General features: G+C 37.5%; 1 protein-coding gene across 10 annotated transcripts in view; it reads left to right on the top strand.

The window, feature by feature from the left end:
• The window catches only part of LDB2 (LIM domain binding 2), a 213,565-nt gene that overhangs the window by 63,355 nt on the left and 124,441 nt on the right, over positions 1-25,769 (top strand). For all 10 annotated transcript variants that reach the window (XM_039698927.1, XM_039698926.1, XM_039698928.1 and 7 more), the window contains one exon: positions 8,418-8,520. In XM_039698927.1, coding sequence (XP_039554861.1) covers positions 8,418-8,520 — 103 coding nt within the window. The remainder of the gene's footprint in view (positions 1-8,417; positions 8,521-25,769) is intronic.

Consider the following 25,769-nt stretch of genomic DNA (forward strand, 5'->3'; position numbering starts at 1 on the left):
AGCATATCCTTAATTTTAAAAATCCCTTGCTGGGTCTTAGCAAGAGATTTCTCAAAGTCCTGTAGGATAAAGATGTGCTAGAGTTGTGTATAATGGTGTGGGCTGGACCTGAAAGATCATCTGCTTCCAAATCCCCTGCCACAGGCAGGGCACCTTTTACTAGACCACATTGCTCAGAGCTCCATCCAGCCTGGCCTTGAACACTGCCAGGGATGGGGCATCCACAGCTCCTCTGGGCAACCTGTGCCAGTGCCTCACCACCCTCACAGTGCTAATTAAAACCTGCTGCCTTTCAGTTTGGAGCCATTTCCCCTTGTCCCATCACTACATGCCCTTGTAAATAATCCCTCTCAGGCTTTCTTTCTGTATATAGAGATATGTGCCTCCTTCTCTATATGTCTTTTCAATCCATATAATCTTTTCTTATGATAAAATCAACTCTTTGTAGCTGCATTACCTAGCCCTTTCACTATTTTATACTGCTGCAAGACTCTGGCATGTAACTAGGAGGATGGTTTGTCTTACCTGTGTCTCCCTTTCCTACCTAGATCACCAGATTCACACAAGGATAAGGAAAAATACATAGCAGAATAAGTTTTTAACTCAGCTGAAGAGCCATTTATGACCTCTCAAAGTACAGTCTGTTGGATCATAGTTTAGACTGCAGCTCTTCAGAATCAGGGACCTCTGAAGGTCCCAGCTTTGTACTTGTCTCCAATACACGAGGTGCTTTTGTGAGACTTCAGTAATCCAGGAGGTGGGGAGAGTCCAGTGGGGAATGGAGGTGTCAAGGACTGTCTTCATCATGTTCCAATGTGGTATTTAGATGCTGTCAGTAATAATTTTATTTTCACTGTAATAAATAATAAAGGGATTTGTGTTCACTAAATTTTAGAGCCTTGGGAGTTGGTGCAGTTGGATAGATAGACCTAGAGAGACTCATTTAGTAATCTTGCTGGGAATATGAGTTTTTTTCTGTGCCCTAGTGACACATAATATTTGATGCTCTATATTCACTCATGGCAATACTAGTTATTGCCTTTTCATTCGGATAGATGGCATAGCAGCTTCCATTTACTCATAGAGATGGAAGTAAACAAGGTAAAAAAGAAACCAGGTCAAAATGTCAGAATAAAATAAGAACATTTGTATGGCTGACAGTAGTACATTAGATAATAGACACACTTAATATTCCATCTCTATAAACTATTCTCAAAGGCAGAGGCTGTGGGGTATTCTCTGGAAGAATAGAGAAATGTAACTGTGGTTCATTTTTGATAAACACAAAACTCAGGTCTGTGATTTGTCTGGAATGATCATGGATTGAGAATACTACTAAGAAAATCTATTACTGTTTCCAGCCAGCCAGAGATATTTTCATGCCTATTGAAAAAAGGGCTCAAATTTAAAACAATTTTGAATATGGATTTAGTATGCACTGTATATATCCCAGGTACTAACAGATAATGTGCTGTGGGTGGAAGTGTATAGCTCTCTAAAAACTGCACAATTTGGTTGTTAATGCCCAGTCTTTTTGTTCTCACAGCCAGAATATAGGTCTTCTCCTTAGAGACCAAGTGCAATCTTATCCCATATATTTTAAAAGGACAAAAGAGCATCTTCTGCTGGTCAGTGATGATATTGTTGTGAAATCCCAAGGATGGTGCCACATTGGCAGTAGGGAATTGGCAGTGGAGTGTGTCTTTAGCCCAGCTTCACTGCTCTTTTCCCCTTTTTCTTTCTCCTATCCATTCTTGTGCACAAGTTTCAGGAATGGAAATAATGAATTCAAATTAAAGAAGCCAGTGAAATGACACATTTCACAAGTTAACTCCTTCTGCTCTGTACTGCTTACAGACAAGTATTAAACTGCAGTCTCCTGTCTGCTGCAGGTGAATAGTCAAACCTGTAGAGAGTGGATATTTAAGAATTCATTTCTCTTTTGTCCACAAGCTTCAGTAAAATTTAAAGACTGACAAATAATAGGTTTTAGACCAGGCATTCTTCTCTGATTCTGTTATTAGACTGAGCTAGGTATGTCTCTGTCTTATCCTTTCCTTACAACTTAAGTTAAAAATCTCTGTAATTTTAAGCACTACAATTTTAAAAGGATATCCAGATTGTTATACAGGTAGCATCTCTGTAGATGGAAAAATCAGGTGGCTTAGAGGTAGTGGAATAACTGCTCTTTTAGAGCTGTGTGTAGACTGGTCTTGCTATTTGCCAGCCTAGTGAGTTTTTCCCACAAATACTCTAACAAAAGGTACCTAATTTGGGCATATGTTACTGAAAGGGTCAACCATCCTTCCGAACACAAGAAAAATATTAGTTGCCCTTATTTCAGTGTCAGCATGTTTCAGTTAATCTGAACCCCTGGTAAAATTTCCCAGTGTGGACTTGCTATTTGTGACATATAAGTGACATTATCTCAAAGCTGTATATCTGCAAAGCTGAGTTGTATGGCCAGTGTCATTACAGCACAGTGTTTTTGCTAAAATGATGCTGATTCTCATCTGCCTGGGTTCAGAGTACAACAAGAAAATGGCATGGATCAATTTGTGTATTTTGCAAAGCCTCTCTCTTTTTCTAATTTTTTTTTGTTTGTTTCTCCCATTTGTATCCGAAATTAAATAATTCAGATTTGATTTTCTGTTGGCTGATATTGTACTGATTTATAGGCAATAAAAATAGGATCCTTGATATATTAGGCATTTCCGGTGAATGCGTAAGAGTATCTCCCTATTATGGGCCTTTCCCTGGAATTCCTTTGGATTTTTAAACCTACTCCAGATTTACATGAGAAACAGACATGTTCCCCCATGTTGCACCCCAATCAGTCTCTCTGAGGAGGTATTGCTGTGGGGATCTGTTGCATGACTATATTTTGCCTTTTCAATAAAACAGAAACTTGGTGTTTCTTCTTTACTGTACAATTGAAGATAAGTTCCTAAGTGTATGTAAAGTAATGTAAACAATAGTTCAATTAATTATTAAGTGAGCTGGAGAGACTGATATGTTTTGGGCATTGAGCGGAGTTTTGGCAAGAAGTTGCAAGTGTATAATGGAACAGAAAACTACTTATGACCAAAGCCAAGTCTTAAAATCTTTTAGCCAGTTTTGCTACACATTGTTTGAGAGATGGAATCCAGCCACACTAGTAAGTGAAATGAAAGAAAGCAACACCATTAAAACTATGAATATGTGTGAAATAACAAATGGAAGGAATAGATTTGGGCATTCCTGGCAGGGAAAGGGAAATGGAGATTCTGTGAAATACCACTAGGTGCCAGATTAAAGGTATATTTAATTCTGTGTAAACTATGCTTTATGTTTGAAATAAAATAAATGAGATAGAATAACAAATGGAAAAGCAATGGAAGAGATTCTTAAAAACTAGCCCTGAGTAACCAGATTGGTCCTTTCTCAAGTACTTTTACTAACTATAGGGTACCACATATTCTTAGCAGGGATACTGGGAAAATAGGAAAGGTGTGCATCTCCTTGTATAACAGACAGCCATATATGGGTTTCCCACCTACATACATATGAACATTTCACTCTTTCACTCTGTTCATACTGTTTCCAGGAAAACCAATCTAGGACTCAGTATCTGCAGTCCATACTGAATGTATACAAATAGCAAAAAGCCCTCTGCCAGATTATAAAACCATTGTGCTTTGCAGGGCCAGACCTATGGATGAGTACTCAAATTTCCAAGTCTACACAATTAAGATATATAGATCCCTATTAATTTGTTACTCATTTGCAATTTGTATCAGAATCTTAAATATATTAGATAGAGACAATATTGGTCTAATTTAGAACTACAGGGGGAAATTATTGGTTTCTTGTATGTGGACATTTTATTTTTCATGGTTTTTCTGTGTGCTTTGAGTATAAACATCAATGTCAGATTTTTTTTTATACTTGTGAGTTTTGTAATCTGTAATGCATGTGGAGTTTTTCCATGTGTATTTAATGGTATAATCTTATCCTGAACTGCATTTTGAAAGCTCAAGTGTAGTTTAATTTTCTGGGAACAGGAGGAGGGAAGGAATGCTGTTCTTTCCTTAGGGAGACAGCAGTTCCTTGTGCAACATTAACTTAAAAGAATATGAGACACATATATGTTGCCAACAGGAATGTAGATGAATAGAGTTCTGAAAATAGTAAGTGTCAATAGGGAAGGGTTGCAGATGCCAGAAGAAAAATGTAAGCTCCCAAGTGCACACTCTCTTTTTATTTCTGCCTTGTCCAATGCCAAGATTGATGTTTAAAATTCAGGTTTTCCCTAAAAAGTGATTATTAAAAAAAAGTCTGACTTCAGAACAGATGTGTTTCCTGTGTGTATTCAGAATCATATTTATTTGTTTCCGTAACTCTGTTTGAATATACTATTTTCACCTGTTAGACATGTGCAGCCAAAAGCGGTGTGAGGGGGAAACCAAATTCAGGCTCTCACTGGGCATGAGCTGTGGAGCTGCTGTACAGGGGAGGCTCAGCCAGAGGTTCATGGGCAGCAGGATCTCCATACCCACTCCCATTGGGAACACAGCAGTTGTGCTCTGCAGCTCTTTCCCCTCTGCAAAACACTAGCCTAGAAATCTGTAACAGGGCATTAATCCACTTAACCTGCAATGGCAGCAAACCGAACTAATTATTACTTCTTCTATCTGTGTTAGCCACCAAGGACAAGTGTTCACTCTTCTTTATAACAATATTTTCATATAGTTGAGGACTGTGATCCTGTTCCCTGTGAGTTTCTTCTGTCTTATACAAAACACAGTTAGATCCTTCTACCTTTCTTCCTTTTGAGTCTTTGGGGTTGGTTGGTTTGTTTGCATGTGTCTTTAAACTCATTGATTGCTGTGGTTCTCAGCTAATTCCTTTAAGAGTGGATGGCCCAGACTTGGCCATAGTAGTCCAGAAGTGGACAGACTATTCCAGTTGAAGTCTTTCCAGAGATGTGTTTGCTGGAGTGGAAGGGTACTGTATCTCAGACATTTCCCTTATTTCCAAGAGCAATTGATTGCCGACAGATTTACTTCATGATCTGGACCATTTTCTACAGTACTGCTTAGTCAGTTATTCCCCATTTTGTTTTTGTTATTTTGTCACTTGACTTTATTGAATTTCATCTTCATTCCAGATCATTTCTCCAATCTATCAAAATAATTTTGAATTCCACTTCTGTCCTGCAAGGTATCTGCATCCTTTAAAGTGTGATTTCATGTACTGGCTTTTTACGTCAGTCCATTCTGCCTTCCAAGTCATTAAAGAAAAAGAAAAGAATTTGGAGAAAATGCCATAGTCTCAGTTGGCCTCATATTCCAGTTGCAAGATCTATCACAGGCAAGTGGAAAAGCCTCATTTAGCTTGCAGACTCTTAATCATGTAAGTGTGTAAGGTGTAAAGAAGAACCCAGCTTGACTCTCAGATCACACAGTGAACATACGGGACTTTTAGATGGAGGGGGGAAAAGAACATCATTGTACTTAAAATCTGATTACCTTTGCCAAAGAAAATCAGAGTCAGGAAAAAATATTGAAACAGTAGGATTCCATTTACTTGGAGACCCTATTCAGAGTTGAGCCATGCTTCAAATTACAAATAATACCAGGGGTGGAGGGGATCAGAGGGAACAATGAGAGTTGTGGAAGAAGTCGTTTTGCTGCTTGGGTACCTGGCCACAGCAGCGCAGCATCTTCACTCCTGACCCAACTTGTGGCTGTGTCTGCCCTCTTCTCTCCTGTGACCTATTCCTTAAGTTTATTTTAATACAAAATATTTTTAGAGAATTAATATTTTTTTGGTTATGTTTAGGCCATTATTTCAGTGTTTGAGCATGTGAGTGCACTACGTGAAAGGGAGGTTGCCATGGTAATTTCTCATTATTGTTGAATAGAAAAATAATTACTCTGGCGAAATCCCCCATAACCTGTCAAAGCATAAGTTAAAGATGCCTGAGGGCAGCCTTGCCTTCACCATCCTCTTTTTGCAAAAAAGAAAAAAAAAAAAAAAAAAAAAAAAAAAGAAAAAAAAGAAAAAAAAAGAAAAAAAAGGGGTTTTTTTTAATAACTGGATCATATTTTGGTTTGTCTGGGGACACCTCACTGGGTTTTGTTCACATTTGTCTTTAAGAGTAGATGGGCCCACCTGTGACAAGGGTGGGGCAGAAAATTAATCCAGAGCATTTCAAAGGATGACAGGATTTATATACTCTTTTTTAAGTTCAGGTTTTCTTTCTGGGGTGGGGTGTTGCATTTCATATTTTTCTTTCTTCCTCACCTAAAATATGCAAAAGCTTAAGATAAAGACTTTGGACTGTGTTCAAACTGTGAGAGAGTATGGATATTTCATCTAACCAGAGAGGGAATCCTCAGTAATTCCATTTCCACATTCTTCTTGCTTTCAAGACTTCTTGGGAGCCAGCATGAGTGCAGATATCTGTGGTTTTGAGGAGAGGCCCTGCATTTTCCCCGCTCTTCTCTATCTTTCCCACATGCAGTTAAGTCCTGGCTATGCCATGCTCTCTTTTTTGTTCCCGTCATTGGATGCTACGGGTGTAGCTCCAGTGATTCTCAACTACTGCATTAACAAGAGCTGCAAATGTGGTGTGTGGCATTGCTGAAATTCTTCCCTCCACTCTCCCTTCCCTTTGACAAGTATGTCCAAAAGGTTAAATGGTTCTGCAGCCTCTCTTTAGTCAAATGGCAGAGTGGGAGCTCGTAGCTGCTTGTTGGACAATGCACTCTTGTTTGGGGTTGTAATGCAACCCCCCCAGGCTGTGCTGAGTGCAGGGCTCTGTGCAGAGGTGTGTTGAACACCTGTGTGTGTTCCATGCCTAACACTGTGTGTTCCATGCCTAACACTGTGTGTTTCATGCCTAAAACCATGTGTTTCATGCTTACCACTGTGTGTTCCATGCCTAACACTGTGTGTTCCATGCTTACTGTTGTGGCTGCTTGGCTACTCAACACAGCAGTGTTTGCTACATGGAACACTCATCAGGTTTACACCAGGAAAGAACAACAGCTCTCTGTGACAGCAGATTTCTGAGATGTGGGGACAGCTTTGATACCTCTTTGTGTGACTGAATGGCAGGGCTGTATGATCCTGTCACTGCCAGGTTGGATGAGCCTTGGCAGGGAAAGTGTATTACAGGCTCTGACTCAGACAAGAAGTCTCTCTAGGGTCTCTGGAAGGAACCAGATTGTTAAAACCTGTCCTTACCATTTCTCCATTGGATGCTTGACAAAAAAATCAAAGTGAAATTGAGAGGGAGGAAGTATACCTTGCTTAACATTTTGGAGTGAAATGCAAAAGTAACATCATCAGGAAATACAGCAGCAGAACTAAAATCCCCAGATTGCTCTGCATGTGTACATAATGAATATGATAGATGCATATTTTCTTTTAAATTGGCATTTTATCTCAGGATCTTTTTCATGTGAAGCAAACACATGAAAAAGATCCTGAGATCTGAGTTTGCTTCATCTCTGGCTTAGATCTATATTGCTCAGGCATTAAGAGGTGCTCAGACCTCACTGTGCTGAGTGAACCTGACCTTGCTCACTGGAAATGATGGTGCTGTGAGTGGGATAGAGGACACTTGCTCAGGTGCTAGACATTGAAGTTTGGGTGCCTGTTGTTGATCATCCAGGTCTGAAAATGCCTGGTTCAATTGGTGAAGTCAAGAAACTACCTTTAGTGCTGTGTTGGTATGTGTTTTACATTGTTCATTATTTTAATAATTGCTCTGCTCCAGCTATGTGTATTACTGTAAGTCTAAGTATGCACAAGTCATCTTAACTTTTTTTTTTTCCACTTCTTGTATCACACTTAAAAGTAAAGATTTCTCACAACAATTACATTTGAGTAACTAGCTGATATTTAATCAACCTGAAGTATTGTATTTATATTAAATGCACTGGGGTAGAATGGCCATTATATTTAGTTTCTAAATAACTTTCTTGTCATCTTGTGCTGATGATGAGGTTATGTAGCATTATAGAATTAAGTACTGAAGGATTTTTCATTACCAAGACCAAGCATTTGAGACACATAGCCCAGAAAAGGAGGGAAAACTTATAATTGCTTTATTTGCCATTGATTTATAAAACCATATCCAACATTTGGAGAAAAAATGTTACGGAAAAGAAAGTTTTTACATATTTAGTATGCTGGATAAAATGAAAGTTTATTATATAGTAAATGAAGCATTTCAGGTTTTTTTCCTAAATTAAAACTAGAACTTTATCTAGGAAAAATTAGTTTGAAATATCACATAGACATCTGTACCCCAAAACCATAGGTGAAGGAGCCAAACTAGGTGTGATCCTATTGAATTTCTTTTACAACAGATAAACATATTTTCATTTTGCCTCCTGTTAAGTGAATGATCTGTTGCTTCCTAGGATAGTGACAACCTCTGGTGGGATGCCTTTGCAACTGAATTTTTTGAAGATGATGCAACCTTAACACTTTCATTTTGTTTGGAAGATGGACCAAAGCGATACAGTAAGAAATGTATATTTTTTGTTCTGATGTTAAGTATGAGTTTCTAAAAACAGTTTATCTGTACAAGACAGATGCAACCCTGGCAATGACAAAGTCACTTGTGTATATTCACTGACTATTAAGTTACATTAAAGAATTCCATGAATTTGGAATCCATTTTTTATGGAATTCCTCTGTGTTTTATTACATGAAAATAAATGATTTCCTAGTGGAATGAAGCAAATAATAAAATATAATCTTTGGGGTTGTTTTTTTTTTTTTTTTTTTTTAATTAATTGTGTTCTCTTTGGTAATTTGTCTTCTGCAAAAATTCAAGTGTTGAGTCTTGTTCACAGAAAGGGAACTTTATAGCAAATATCAGTATTATTGCTGGAAGGGCTTCCAAAATTAAAGAGAGATCAGAAAAACAACAAAATAAAATCTATATCCTTGCTGATGTAGATAAGTGTCATTCCATCAACAGTGTGGATCTGTGCTGCTTGCCCACATTAAGGACCAGCCTTGGATGCTGTCTGAGCAGCAGTGGAAGTCTAGAATACTCTCCATTGAGCACTAAGTGAAAGCTTGAATAAAAGTGAAGCAGTGAATAAATCTGATGGCATTGGAATCCATTGCCTGCACAAACTGAGCAGCAAAAAGGGATAAAATTCATCGAACAAATTGTTTGAAGTGAATAATTCACTCAGCTTTAGCACCAAGCAACAGAGAGGGAAGTAAACATTGAAAAACTGCACTGCCAATTGTTTTACTCCATTCAGAATGACCCCTGCTTCATGGTGACAGACTGTGCTCTCTATTTAATGTTCTGAATCTTGTGAGGTTCTTCCTTCTCATGAGGGTGACTGATTGTCAGCCTATCACTCACATACTTCTAATTCCTATTATCAATTATCTCAGGTATTTATTTGACAAGTGTTACCTTCTTCTGGAGGAAAAATAACAACCACTTAGAATGCACGTTTCTGGGATTAGTGTTGACAGAATTACAGTTTCTTGCTTTTCAAAGCAAGTGATAACTCTCTAAAGGTCCTCAAATTACAGCCTATAGCAACGCTGGTAACAGCTGATCTGTCCTGATTAGGTTGAGTCAACTTGTCAGATATCAGATTTGCTAGTTGTGTTATCAGTCCAGAAGGCACAGATACATCAGCAAAAAAGCAATTAATGTCCAGTTAGATCAGAGGGAGTTGTGGTTCTGGAAAACAGTGCTGCATATGAAAGAATTTGTCAACGTGTAAAATACTCCTGTTGTCACAAATGCTTGATAATGGTTGCATTGTCTGTAAATGGGACAGCTTGGCATGAGGTAATACTGGGTAATACAGCATTGTTGCTGATAAGAATGACTGAAAGGTCGAGTTACTATTGTCATGCTTTTAAAAGTGACTAGTACACAGAATTTTTCCTCTGGTTTTAATTTCTGATCTCTGCACAAACTGATTGGTTTATTCTCAGCATCTGGAATTGAAGCTCTGCATTTAAGGCTCTTTGCTGGTAATTAATATTTCCTTTCCTTTGTTAGTTAATATTTACTAAGTAGTGAATAATTAATAGTAAATCAACAGTTACTGAACTACAGTATTAGTGATGCTTTTTGACATGAGCAGTATTCTAACTCAGTGAAACTCTGAAGAGCATGCTTGTGGCTGTTCCAGTTTGAGACTTCCATTCCCTTCTGAGAAGGCTTTGAGAGGAGTCTTGAGGCCTCTGTGCTGTCCAAGTCCCTGCTCGGGGACACCTTTGGCATTGCTTGTGGTGGCTGCAGAGTGAAGGTTACGTGCTAAGAGTAGCTCTCTCTTCCTAGCTGGGAATTTTGTGTCCAAAACCATGACCAGGAATTGAGAACAGAGAAGTCTGCTCCCCTTACAGCTCTCTGTTTCGCTTGTCCAAGCCATGCTCAGGCTCTGCTGTTCTCTTATGAGTGCTCTTGGCATCTCCCAAGAACCACAGTGACACCCAGAACATTCCAAATTGGTGGAATTGCTGGCCTGGGGCTGTAGCTCCTGTTAGGAGCTCATGGCACATGGTTGCAGCACCAAACATGGGGTTCTGAAAGCAGAGAAACAAAATTGCCCTTGTCTTCATCTATGATGTCTCCAGCGAGACACCTGCCTCCCTGCCTAGTGTGTATGCTGTGTAGGATGGAGAGGGCATTAAACACATTGGAACTGGAAGAGAGGAAAGAGAAAAGACAAATTGTTTGTTCTTACTCTTGCAGGCACAGACAGTAATGGAGGGAACCAAGATAAGGCCCAGGAAAAGAGAAAAAGGCATCCTTTGAGAAGTTGTTTATAAAGCTGAAAGTGATGAAAGATGCCAACCTCTTGCCTTTGCTCTAGGATTCAGGTCAAAATTCCCTGCCTTTGTCTTGCTTCAGCCTGTGAGAGCTTTGCTTACATCTCTGACATTGGTTGTGGACACCACCTTATTTTTTTTTTCCTTTGGGCAATGTTTTCCCTCTTCTGAAAACTAAAATATTCTCTTTTGGAGCAAACAAATTCAAAAAACTCCATTGCATGCATGCGTGTGTGGAAAGGACAAAACTTTTTTGCTGTCCATGGCCTCATTTTCTCTGGGTTATGGCAATTCCCAGTCCATTTCCTTCTTCTTCTCAGGGGCTATTTAGCACTTGTGCTAAGCCATCAGAGACATGAGGAAGCACACTGTTTTGCCCCAGGTTCCTTCTTCAAAGTCCCTCTAGAATGTTGTGGGAGGCTGCTGGGCAGTGATCTTGAGTGCAGTTCCCAAATTTCTTTGGGGCTTTTTTCTCTTGGTTGCTGTAAACTTTTTCTTTCTGTGAGTTTTGTATCATAGCCTGTTTCCCAGCTGGCTCTCTCTGCCCTCTGCTCTTACCTGAACAGTCCAACTCCACAGCCAGTGCAAATGTTCAGAGTAGGCCTGTAAATCAGTGTTTGTGTAAATGGTAGAAGATTTTAAAAAAACCAAAAAACCACTTTTATTTGCCTCCCTTTCTGGTTGTTCAGAGCAGGCCTGTAAATCAGTGTTTGTGTAAATTGTAGAAGATTAAAAAAAAAAAACAAAAAACCACTTTTATTTGCCTCCCTTTCTGGTTTAACTTTAATATACAGTTTTGTCCAAGAGATTATAAGGGTTGTGAACTCAACTTTTTTTTTGTTGTCTCAGAAAACAAAGTTGTTTATTTATTTTCATGGCTCAAAACTGAAGCTTTATGAAGAACACAAAATATTTTTAGGTGTTTCATTCACATTACCATGTTTCACAGCTCTCCTCTCTATACTGAGAAAAGCAGTTTTCTTTCCTTTGCTGTTCTCAATGTTTCTCTTCAACTGTCAGCTCTGAGATGCTTTCATTTTTAAGGAAAAATAGATATGGTTCAAAATGGGGATTTTAAGTCACTGGGTTATGTTTACTTTGCTTCACATCAGGCAACACTATGAACTGATACTTGAGCTAGCTTTAAATGCCCCTGCATCTGCATGGCACAGCATGTAAAAATACTTACTTATGCCCTGGGAAGAGCAGAGGTTTGTTAGTTCAGTGATCCACCTGCTTTAATTAATTTGATTGCCAGGTTTGTTAGAGCTAGACCTAGTTATCTGTGCAGAACAGTATTCTGCCTTGGATAGATGTGACTTGAAAGCCCAGCTTAACTTTTTCATGCAGAGATTCTGTGTCAGACCAGAAATAGCTGCTGTGCCCATCTTTGCAGTTCCTTTTGTCTTTCTTCAGTATTTGATTTCTGTACATGCAAGAACTTTACCTTCTGCAATCCTTTCTCCCTGGCACAGCCTTCCAGAAAGAAGATACTATCTTCTTTCAAACACACACTGAAAATATGTTTTTCTCCTACTTGCTTATACCCCTCAGCTATTCTTTTGGTCTGAACCCTACTTACATTACAGAATTTTGTGTTGAAATTTTAATGAAAATGCTGCAGAAAATAAAGATATATTTTAAGTTAACAAAGGTGTAAATTATGCATTTCTCTTGTCTGGCTTTTCAGGGTAGCTTGGCTACCCTGAGATGGAGAGAAACCTCACACATTCCAATGCTTAACGCAGGGAAAGATTCCCAAAAGTAGAGATGCTACCTGTCTTACACTGCACTGAATTATAGTCAACAGAAACTAGGATGTAAACACATGAAGTTCTTTCTACAGTGAGAGCAAAAAGAAATTTGTTTTAATATATTATGCCCTGATTTGTTTGTTCAAGAAATAAATAGGATTTAAACAAAACCAAAAAAAAGAAAATATGCCTAATGAAGCAGAATTTTTGTTTCCTTGTTGTGGATAAAGCATTCATTTCCTGTTAAGAGGCTTCTATCCCTGTAAAAGAGTAAATACTAGACTCTGATCCATTGTTGCCCAGGTTCTTTGTTTCTCTGAGACAAAATATTTCCCGAACAGATAAGAGAAACAAGTTTGATTGACAGCTCTTAGCAGAGTCTCATCAGCTGCTGTGCTGACAGCCTGGTGATGCGCACTGTGCTGATGTGGTAGGGACTGACAGGTGATTGACAGCCCAAGACTGGGGAGACAGGAAAGATGAAGCATGCTCAGTAAGAATAATGTGCAGTGTTTATGCAGCACTGCAGAGAATAGGAGCTAGAAAGTTAACTCTTTCAGGGAAAGTGCTATTTTAATGCGCAATGAATGCAGTTGCCACTGTACAGAAAATTAGAGCTTGTCTACGTTTCTCTTCTGTTCACTAAATGATTTCTGTGCATGGAGGAACTATAATACTGTAGGAAGCAAAAGCATGAGCTATTACATTTGTAGCTGTAAAAAATTTTCATGTGTGGTAGATATGATGGAGTCCTCAAAATGGATTTATTTAAGCTTATAGATGTAGAATATATTGAGAATTTCAGGCACTTTTTATAGGCTTTCATCACCCAATTTTATATGGCATTGCATAATGTTACACAGTAGAAATTTCAAAAGGAACAATTTGAGCTCTTTGCTCTCCCTATCCTTAGGAAAATATAGTGATTTCAGTTTTATTGTTGCTCTGAATCTGTAGCTGATAATTGAATATGTATTTTCTGTTATAATTTCTAGTGCAGTTTGTGTTTGGAATGTACAAGGTAACTATACCATGCTTTGCATTTTATATCTTTTTTTTTCATTTTCTCTACTTGGATCATGAACCCTGTTTGATTTTTTTTTTTCATTTCTAGATAGAAAAGAAAATAAAGAGGAAGGAAGGAAGGAAGGAAGGAAGGAAGGAAGGAAGGAAGGAAGGAAGGAAGGAAGGAAGGAAGGAAGGAAGGAAGGAAGGAATAGGGTAGGCTTGGCTTACTGGGCAATAGTTTCAGAGAGAGCTTTGGGCCAAGCTGCAAAATCAACAACTTTGAAGTGCTTATCTAAGTTTTTCTGTGTGCCTTTAGAATATATTGTATAAGTGCATTTTAGACCATACTACAAATTATTCAATTAATACACAGCAAGGAAGTTGCAACAGATTCATTGTGAATTTTTCCATGTTTTTATAACCTGTGCAATGCAGGTAACTTTATAGTCCTTTATTGAAAAAAAATGCAGGGTTTAATGGTGAGAAGCTACCTCTAGTGGGTATTTCTTATAAGCATAGTTTGGGAATAAACAGGGAAAGTTCATTACACATTACCCACTTGCATAATATTTTCAAAAAGATGGTTTGAGGGGCCAGCATGCTACATTATCACCCCAGGTTTCTCTAAAACTCTCATCTAGCTTCTCTCCTATAAGTCTTAGAGAGAAAATTAAATTTGCCTAGAGAAAGATTATTTTATTTCCAGGAACATCTTCTTTCTTTTTCCCTTTATTTTTTTTTCCCAAAAAAATCACAGTCATTATACATCATTTGAGCTTTCAGGTACAACACAGTAAATTGGCTTTGTGAGACAGCTTATTCTGTGTGACTACCTGATATTCGTCTTTATATACAACTATTCTAGTTTTGGGGTTTTTTGAAGTTTCTTGGCAATAGTTTTGAATTTAATTTCAGAAGATAGGTAAAAATTTCATTAAAATCAGATGTAAAAGGTCCACAATTGCCTGGATTACCACTAGCCCCTCCATCCTCCAGCTAATGATTTCTAATTAACAATTACTTCCTAAAATTGATGTTTTAAAGAGTTCTCAATCAATTTTACATATGTTCTATGAAAATTGTATATTAATAAACTTTAGTAAGAATATAAGTAATGCACTAGAAAGTTTAATGCTTTACAGGTCTCTAAGTGTATTACAGCCATGCACTTATCTTTATCACCCAAACTTTTGTAAGCTCATCAAAGAATAAAGTGAGATTTGTTTGACAAGAGCTATTTTGCATAAACCCATGTTGACTGGCATTAATTGCATCCCTTTCACTTCAATCTTTGTCAGTTAAATCCTGTATAATTTTCTTCACTATTTTGTCTGGATTGATATCAAGCAAGTGTATTATGTTATGCTGTTCCCTGACTCTATAGTGTCCCTTAAATATCAGCTCAGCAGTAGCGGATTTTTAAAATTCCCCCAGTAGTTATTTTATTTCTTTAATTAATATTTTATAGCACCAGATAGAAATGTGGAAAAAAACCCTTAGAACTCCTAATTTCAAAACATTTGCTTCTCATAGATACTATTTAAGAGCCATCTTAGTTGCCAATGGACTAGAAGGCACTTTTCTCTCAAAATGAACATTCTTTCCAAAAGTGGAACAAAAAAGCTTCTTATATGTTGAAAGTTTTTCTGTTCCCAAATTAAATTAAAGTTTGATAAATTTCAAAGTCTTATTTTCTCTAATATTTGTGGATACAATTTTTTCACTGCCAACTTCAGCATCTCATTCTAATATTGTATATTTCATAGGATGTTTTTACAGAACATTTCCCCCTTTTTTATCTCTGTTTTTATTTTCTACAGGCATCATAATTATCAGGATTTTTTCCCTTCTAATTATTGCCTTCGTTTTCCTACTTACTTTTTTTTTGCCAGAATTGTTTTTCTTTTTCACCTTTTAGGTGCATCTTTTAGATATCTTTGGACGTCTTTTTAACAGATTCTTAATTTTCATGCATAGTTTTTTTCTGTATTTTCTCCCCATAAATTGAGCTATGGTGAATCCAGTATTCTGAAGCACCAGATGTATCTCTCCTATGACTGGTATTGCCTTTTCTTTGTGTGTACTGAATGCATGTTCTGGATGGCATTTGTACAGAAACATGTGGTCTGACTGGAGAGTGTCCAGGGCAAAGCAAAAGTCTTGAAATAAACTTACTAAGAAAAATTGAAGAATTTGAGTCAGTCAGTCTGCAGAAGAGAAGACATGGAAAAAAGGATGAGGAAAATGGGTCCTAATAACAGGACATCTCAAGAAAAGGCCTGTGGTCTGTTTCTATAACCATGATGAGCAAGAGAAGAGATGAAGGCCTTAAATTGCATTAAAAAAATTAAAAAAATATATATAAAAAAAAGTAAAAAGTGGGGTTCACTCTTACCAGTGATAAAAATGGAGTGTTTGGAGAGATTCCCTGGGGAGGCTGTGGACTCCTGCACTCAGTGAGCTGTCTGACCTTCACCTCTGTTTCCCTGAAGTCACCGGTCCAGAGCTGGTGCCAGCTTTCAGTCCCTATTCGGTTCAGTCTCAGCCATCATGACCACTTCTGGAACAACTTATTCATCTTAGATGCTAACCTTTTTGTGATTAAAAACGCCTTACTATTTCTAATTTTGAGTAGTAGAAATAATGCTTTTCTAATACTGCTGGCTAAGCAAGACTTTGCATATGCATTTTCTGCCAATTTCCTTCAAAAGAGCATTTTCATCTTCTCCATATTACTGACAGATGTTAAAGGAATAGTTCCTGCTAGTTCCTGATTTGCAATTAGCAGGTATGAATTAGACTTTCACCTCTGCCAGCTGCAGTCTTGTTAGCTAGCTTAGTGTTCCTGCACCTCTGAGTTACCAATACCTTCAAAACACAAAAGGAGGCTTCACTGCAAAGTGCCAGCCACATGCAACGTGTCTGGATTTTGCCTGTGTGCACACACAGCATCAGTTAAGTACTCCATGGAAAGGTTTATCATGAAAACTGTTTCATCAGCCTCTTTCTCTCTATTCTAACAAATAATGTTCATTTTCAGATGTCTTGCAAAGGGAGATCCCAGATTTTTTCTGCTTGTAACTAAGTATGTTGTACAAATCAATATGGGAGACCCTGTGTCAGTGCAATGGGACATGGAAAAGGGCTACTAATGCCAAATATGAATGTTGTGCAATTATATGGAGCCTCTAATTGCAATTTCTGAAACTCCAGTCAATCAGATTGGTTCTGCTGCTGTATAAACAATTTAAGTGATAAACCCTCTTTGGGAGAAATCTTAATATCATAGGACATGACACATTAGAGGTGCCTTGGGTCTGTTCAGAAGGAGAAAGAATAAAGGCAAAATTAACATGAGAGCATCACAGTGATTTATGGGCTTTTTCCCTGCTCAATACAAATAATCCCTTTGTTGTGCTTGGCTTTTGTTCACCCAATTGGTCCAAATTATGTAGCATTCAGTTCTTTCTGCAGGAGGTGATGTTAATGAAATGATGCAAACTCATGCTAAATAATGGAAATAAAGCTTTTTACATCAAAATATTAACCAATTTTACACTATTTTAAAATTCAGGTTAAATAATTTTCTAATTGTTTTGTGTGCATAGTGTAATGGCAATTGTGAGGAATTGGTCAGTACTTTTTGTGTTTTGCTGAATAACTGTGTTTGGCTTCAGATGTTGTCAGTACATTAATTTTCTTTTATTGAGAATTAAAAGTGTTGCTCTTATAGAGGTATTTTAGATTTTTTTTTCATGAAATTGAAAATATCCAGTAGATAGTGCTGCAACTTTTAAAGTTATCAAGTAATTTTTAAGACGATAAGTTAATATATGTTATGTTCTTTCAGAAAAATGTCCTAACATAGTTACAGAGTTCCTGTAAGAAACAAGACTGGATGAGAATATTCATGTTTCCTGTAGTAGTCAAGAATTGTTTTTTCTGCATTTTTCATGCTTTTCCTTTTCTTTTGTTGCATTCATGTAATTTCTTCTTCAGAAGTGAAACACCTCACTTTATGAATTACCTAAGCAACACCATAAAAAAATACGGAAGTTTTGTGGCGGAGGATATTTTCATATTGTTGTCTCATTTCTAAAACAGAGAGGAATTTAATTAAGTATAGTATTTTTATTCACAATTGGCATAAATTATAACACTTCCGAGCACATGGATTGCGTGAAGGTTTAAGAAATAAATTTCCTTTTATAGAGCACTGAATAACTAAACTATGGGGGAAGATTTTTTCTTCCCTTTTTTGAAGCCTCAGGTATAAGTGATCCAGTAGAAATTCCTAATTGTTCTGGGAAGTTATGCTTATGAGGATGACTTTATAATAATTTATAAATTCTGTATTGTGCGTTTACTCTTACCAGCGCAGTTAGTGGTGTTGAATACTTCATGGCTTTAGCACTGTCAGGACAGGGCTTGTATCACAGATGATCTTTTTGAAGTTCAGATAATAAAATATTTGCTCCTCTGCCCACAAATTTAATCTTGCAGACCTGTATGCACACACAAATAGAACACAGTCAAATACGCAAACATGTATCCTAATATAGTGCAGGTTCTATTACACAAAATGACTTGTGTTTAATGTACAAATAAAACTTTATTAAGACTTTTACATTGTATTTCTATGATGCAGTAGAGCTGTTCCACATGATGTACCTTATTTTTAGGCACTAGGTATTTACTGTAGTGCAATATTTTAAATGGCTTAGGAGAACACAACATGCAACATCACCAAAAATTATAGAATCTTTATAGAAATACATTTAAACTGGGTCAGCTGCAGCTCCATGATTAGTAGAAATAGACCCAAAAGCTGAGTCTGGACACTGAGATACAATTCCCAATTCCATATTGAAAGTTTCTTTGAATTAATGCAGTCATGATTTTTTTTTAAGTCTGCTATGTATGGGAAGGCTCAGATATTATACAGTGACTATCATTCTTTATCATATTGAATTCTGCACTCCAAATTATATTACCTTTAAAATGTTGCTGACATTTTGCTGTTCCACTCTTCTGATCCATATAGGTTTTATACCATAATATTTTAAGTTCATTCTGGTGCATATAGCAGTGTAAGCAGTACCTTGCATTTCTTGTTTCTTCTCTCCTTATTTTCACAGAAAGTGGTCTCTCTGAAGTATTTGCTTAGGATTTTTCAAGACAAATGAACTCAGTACATAGATACTATTAAAAGTTTACATCAGAGAGGGCAGTTTATAGGTATATGTATGGGATTTGGAACAGAATGATTAAGATTTATAATATTCTTTTGGATTTGTGGAGTTTGAACTACTTTTCTACTGAACTGCTGGGAATATCCTGGCCCCTGAAGGACACTGGTGTCCATCTCTGCCTGTGCAGGAAAAAGTGATAATGCAGGCCCATTGTTCCAGATATGCTCTTCTTTGAAAAATCTTGTTTCAGGTCATTGAAAGTGTTGGTTGTATATTGTATGAGAAAGCCAAGAGAAGGATTGCAAGCAAGCTCTGGGCTGCTGAGGAGATACTGCCACAACACATGGCATTACCTGCAGCCTTGTAGTTGCACTGTGTAGGGCTGTTTCCTTGCTGCCACCCAGCCAAGACATATGAATCAACAGTCAGTGGCTGAGAAAATTTTGTTGCTGAGGGGCACTATCACATGCAGAGTTGGGGTGATGTCTCTTCCATAGCTCTGCTCCGGAATAAACTGCCTACATGTAAGTGTTCCTTCAGCCAAAGAGATTGTGCCTTGATTTCAAGGTCATGAAAGTGCTATTCCTTCATAATCAGTGTTACCTTTTGCACACCATTCAGTTTCAAACATCTGATTTTTATCTGTTATGTGGGCTACTCTTAGCTTCCCATTTTGAATACAGTGCAGGAATATGTTCAGAGAAGCAGCAGTGCACAGCTCTCTGTCCAGTGGCCGCTTCTGAGTCAACTCCATCGATGCAGTTCACTGGGTACTGAGAGTAGATGTTGACCATTTTGTTTTATCTATTGAAAATTCATTACTCCCAACTCCATTTGGCTATGATAAAGGTTTTTATATACAATTTTATCTAGTCCAGAAATATTAGAACACTATGTAATTCAATTTTATTTTTCTCTTTAATGTCTGAACTTGAATTAATACAGCATTACTTTTCATCCTGATATCAATCTTGTTCCTTTCATTTGGATCCAAATTCCTTTGTAGTACATGATTTAATTCACTAAAATAAGGTAAAATGAAACCCTGGTCCAGGGAACATTAAACTAACATATTTTTCGTGTCACGTGTGATAGTAGCAGTCTGCTGTATAAGTTTGTGTGTCCCTCCCCTCTTTTAGTTGCTGACAGACTTTAAAACTTTTTTTCCTCTCAAGAATTGATATTGCCTCTATTTGTTCTTTCCCCCAACCCTGCCCCCACCTTCAGCCTTAAGGAAAATCAATTCTTCCATTATTAAATTATATTAAAGAGATTAAAAATACAATTCTCTTTTATAAACTCAAGTCCCTATTTTTTAAAGCAATTTTGAACTCAGACTAGTTTGGTATTCTTTAACTGTGGATCTGTGCTTTCTTTTGTGGCAAATTAGCTTTGATTTGACAGCTATTTTTGTTTCAAGATTGTAGACACACCAGCTTCACTGAGGCTTGGCTCTTAGGGACAGTTGCACATGCATGGCTGGCTGTGCATCAAATTCTGTAATCCAAAGGGATGCTCCAGGTCATGGTTTAAAAAAAGAAAAGAAAAGAAAAGAAAAGAACAGGCCCAGACAAAGAGATTTGGAACCACACATGGACTTGCACCAAGAAAAAATATATCAAGCTGGAAAACAAAGGAATGTCTTTCCTTTCCAGACTGTTTCTGTTCAGTATTCTTCTTTTCTGCATTATGCATGCACAATTAATAGAATTAGTTAATAGTTTTTAAATGCAAATGAAACAAACAGAGGATATCTTATATTGAGAAGGGTTAAACTTAGCTTAGTGAAACATGCACATCCTGTAGTGTAAATTTGTGTACAACTTTGGAGTTGTATTATGGTAGGGAGAAGGTTCTTGACTAAACAGAAAGAAAAACTCTGGACAATACATTCCAGCCACCTTCAGAAAGGTAAAGTTTGTACTGCTAGTACTATGTTGATTTAATTTATAATCTGCTGTGCTGGCAGCTGGGTGCTACACTAACATCAGCAGGCAGTGCAGTCAGAATTGCAGTATTGAGGGCTTGGACTTCCACACAGCTCATGTTTGGCAGAGGTTTATTTCAGACTAGTTCCAGCCTGGTCTAGTGAACTATCTGCCTGTTAGTGGCTGGCATGCATTGAGTGCATCCCTGGAGTCCATCTGACTCCTTTCTTACAAAGGCTGTACAGTTTGTGAGCTTGGAGACATCTCCACATCATGGACCAAAGCAAGGTGATTCAGCCACTGACTTCAGAAAAGTGTTCCCTAACTGACCTAAAGGGTGAGTGTGAATTTAGGTATGGAGTAGGAATTCCTTTGTGATAATTAGGCACCCTGTCAGATGCCTTCATTAGGCACCCTGTCAGATGCCATCTGTGCCATCCTGGGATAAAAAGTTCATTTAATTTTACTTTTGATATCATTTATACCATAGACCTAATAATCCTCTGCTGTTCTCCCTTATTTCTATGGAAAGCATCCAAGTCCTGGAGGAGTCTATCCTATATACTCAGCACCACCCATGTTCCTGTGACAATGCTCTTCTCTGGTCTGATGACAATTCCTCTTCCTCAAACACCTGGTTGATTTTTTTTTTTGCTCTAGAGCTGTGGAGAAAGTAGACTGTTCAGCACACAATCCCCCCCACTTTTTGCTTATTTTAGTCTTTGTGAGAGCAGCCTTGCTCTACAGCTGTGTCTCAGCCCCTCCAGTGCTTGGCAGCAGCTTGTTTTGCTGCTTGGACCTACTTCCCCCACGCTGGGTTAAGGAATCAGCCCCATCTGACAGTCCTGGAGTGCTATGCAGAAACCACATCCCATGAATAAGGTCATCATGCTTGCTCTTGGCATACTTTGAAAGCCAGTCTTAAATCCCAAAATGCTTTCTTCTTAAGCTTCTTTCCCCCCATCAATTCTCTTTAATAATAACAAAGACAAAAGACGTATTTAGGATCCGATGATGTGATTCTACAGTAGAGAGCCCAGATATAATAAATATAACTTTGGCTGCTCCTAGCAATAACTTTCAACAGAATGTAACCAATATGTCAGTAGATATATTGTGAACTGCATGATTTCAAATAAGTATTAATATACCTTGATATGTCTCTTTGATTATAGAAAGGTGCACACATATATTTATACTGTGGTAAATTTGTATACTATCAAATTCATTTGTGCAAATATATGTGATCATGTAATTACACTCTGTATTATTGTGATACAGATGCACAGGGAAGCAGGATTAAGATTGTTCTGTCAGCTTCAATTTGAATAACCCCTGGCATCTGAGAACACTGCAGTGGAACATGAGCTTTTGGTGTGGCTTTTGCTGCAGCTGCTGGAATTAGGATCAATGCCTGCTTCTCTTTGGCAAGCAACTGCTATCCTGAACACAGGTGTGTGTGCCTGGTCATTCTGATCAGTGCACTGCTCATCAGTAATAGAAATGAGGGTAATGTCCACAGGGGCATTAGCTAGGACAGAAATGGCAGTGTAGCTTCTCAACAGAAGCAGAGAGAGCTATGGCACAGTCTACAGAACAGGGCTTTCCATGGACTGGACCACCACAAGTGCATCTTGTTTCAAGAAAGGAATGAAGTGGCCTGCTAGAGAGTTAGCAAGGACAAGCATTCATCATTACCCAACTTCTAGATGTCCTACTAGAAAGGAGAAGAATGTCATTATTTTATTTTCGCTTGTTTGTGTAGGGTATTATGAGATAGTCATTCAAGTCTGTTTAAGTTGAATGATTGTTTAAAGACATCTTAGGATCTACTAAAAGTGCTAGTTAATAGCAGAGACAGCAAACAAAAGATATTGTTTACAGGGAGCATGTTAAAACCATTTTTAAGCAATGCTTTAATGAGATAATATTGGCACATGAGTATTTTCTGGTTTACATGTCTTGCCAACTGAGTATTCCTCTTCTGTCACTTCTGTTTTAAAGTAAGGTTTATTGCAATTGCACAGCATATATATAATTTGTCTTTATGAAACTGAAACATTTACTCACCAGACCATGACACATTTCTCTAGACCTGTTGATAGGATCTAAACTGTACTTATTCTGTGTGCTTTGAATTTGAAAGCAAAAGTCAGCAGGATTGAAAGGGACAACCATGAGTCATTTACCATGAAATTCTGGAACAGTTTTAATATGAGAGGAAAAGAGCTGGGAGCCTGCACCAGACAGCTGTGCTACAATAGCACAATACAGTGTTTCAAATGCACATTACTATATGATTTTCATTCTCACTGGAAAAAAAAAAAGTTTTTGGAAGCTTTTCAACTGCTTATGTCTTACTCTTCTCCTTCGTTGTGCCATCATAGTTATACTATTTTTGTCACTGTTAATTTATGAAATGATGTTTGATATGTCTAGCTCATTTAGTTATTAAGGAAGAAAGCAACAAGAAAATAGCATCCTACTATACTAATTATATTCAAGTCAACAGTGTTTGGGAAATAAATCCAGCTTTTGATATATACTCTTGTGCCTTACCTATGAAATGATGAGTCAAAAGGACACAGAGCAAAATTTTCAGAGGTCACTAATTCTTACAGTCATTTCTACAAGTGTTCATGTAAACCTCTCATTAATATATCTATACTTACCAATATATACAGCCATCTGAGGAAAAGAAAAATCATTTAAATAATTATTAAAAATATTGGTTTATTTGTTTAGAATATCACCATCAATTATGAAATTTTACTTTTGTTTTTTCATAAAATAATTATTAGAGTACCCAGTTTTCTGGCATGACAACCTTGGTAAAACGTTGTGCATATATAGCCTTCCTATTTGTAAAGCAGTCTAGGAAAGATAACATTTGATTGACTACTTATGAGTAAGCCTCCTATTCCAGACAATGTAGCTGAACATATTTTATGCAAAAATATTATAATGCATGGTTTTCTAAAACAACGATAGACCAAAACATCAGTAATTATAAAAGTATTTATGCAGGTTCACAGCAATACAACAGTTCTCTTTCATTTGATAATTACCTTTTTAAGCTAGTATCCAGAGAGCTCTGTATATTTTAAACCGAAAAATTTTCATGTTAATTCATGGCAGAGCTCCAGCACTATTCATCAAAATATTGGTCTGAAATTTTGACTTAGTTTTAGATTTTCTGGACTGAAGTAAGCAGCTTAGATTTCCTCTTCATCATTTGCCACTCTATTTTTCCATTATTTATTATACTTCAAATTGCACCATATTTAGTTATAGAGTCATAGTGTGGTTTTTGTCTGGTGTTTTTTTTTGTTTTTTTTTAAAGTGACCTTAAAGATCACCTGGTTCCAACCCCCTGCCATGATCAGGACCATCTTTCACTAGACCAGGTTGCTCAAAGCCCCACCCAGTCTGGGGTGGGGGCTTGAACACTTCCAGGATGGGACACCCCCAGGTTTTTGGGCAACCTTTTCCAGCATCTTACCACCTTCATTGTAAATAATTTCTTCCTAATAGCTCATCTAAACCCCCCCCCCTCTTAGTTTAGAGCTATTACCCCTTGTTCTATCACTACATCACCTTTTTAAAAGTCCCTCCCCAGCTCTGTTGTAGCCCCCTTTAAGTACTGCAAGGTGCTATAAAAATGTGTCCCTCAACCTTCTCTTCTTCAGGCTGAAATAACACCTCCCTCTCAGCCTGTCTTTATAGCAGAAGTGCTCCAGTCCCCAGAGCATCATTTTGAGTTTGCCCAGGTCCCTCTGGATGGCATTCCTTCCCTCCAGCCTTGCTGCATCACAGATTGGTGTCATCTGCAGCCGTGCTGAGGGTGCTCTTGATCCCACTGCCCACGTCATTGATAAAGCTGTTCTACAGCCCTGCTCCCAGTACATCCTCCTGAGGAATGCTCTTTGAGCACAACCATCCTGACAATTCCTTGTCCCCTCAGTGGTTCATCCACCTAATCCATATCTCTCCAGTTTGCAGACAAGGTTGTTGTGTTGTACAGTGTCAAAAGTCCAGGTAGGTGGCATCACTCTCTCTTCACCGACACTGTAAATCATAGTGCTGTGTCTGGATGAGTTCTGCCCAGTGGTAGCAGCCCTACACAAATGGCAAGAATTCCCTGTCTCAGTACAAACCAAAGCACATGTGTTTTTGGGGTTTTTTTTTTGCCTGTCCATTGTCTCTCTGACTCTGGTTGGTACAATTTTAAAAATGGAAAAACATGTACCAACTTTTTAGCTCATTGCTTATTTCTCAGACTAATGATAAACATGAATCATATTCTAGGGAAGACAGATAACACAAAAATCACTTAACAAAACATGTAAATGTTTCCTTGGATGATGTGAAAATGTCTACAAATCCTCAAAGGGAATTTTCTATTTTTTTCCTGTTTCAAATGTAGTTCAGACTTCTTTAGTGGGATTGCTGAGAATCATTAACAGACTTAGATCAGTGGAAATCTTTCTTAAAAATTACATTTTCTTCTTTTTTTTCCTTCCAAAAGAAATCTAACTTCCTGTTTCACATCTCAGATGCCTTGTATAACTGAGAATAGTAGCAATCAGGATTTTCCTGTTGCTGAACTAGCTTAAATATAGACATCTACAAAGGTGGCAGTAATGAATCTCAGCTAATATCCTGTTTATTCTTACAGAGCTTTTGTATAGATTCCTTTGCTGTCACTAAAGATGCTTTTATGATTTCTGGAATGTATTTATCTTACAAAACAGCAGATAATCTTTCATCTGTCTGCTGTCATTGCTATTTACAATTACAGTGGCACTAAAGATGATCCTCCTCAAGTTTCCAATCCACAGTATTTTCTCAGGTGCTTCAAAACTGCAAGAAGTTATTTCAGAGATAATATATTTAATAAAGACGATTAAATCTGATGCCTTGAATTCCTCAAGATGCGTCACAAGTGACTCAAGTTCTTGTTTATTTTTGTATGGGAAAATGAGAACATGAGAACATCCTTTTATTTGAAATTAAACCAATTTTATCCATTGCCAAAAGTGCAATGAAAATTAGTTCAGGATGGTGGAAAG

The sequence above is a fragment of the Passer montanus genome, unplaced genomic scaffold, assembly GCF_014805655.1.
Source record: "Passer montanus isolate IOZ18808 unplaced genomic scaffold, ASM1480565v1 scaffold13, whole genome shotgun sequence".
Taxonomy (NCBI): Eukaryota; Metazoa; Chordata; class Aves; order Passeriformes; family Passeridae; genus Passer; species Passer montanus.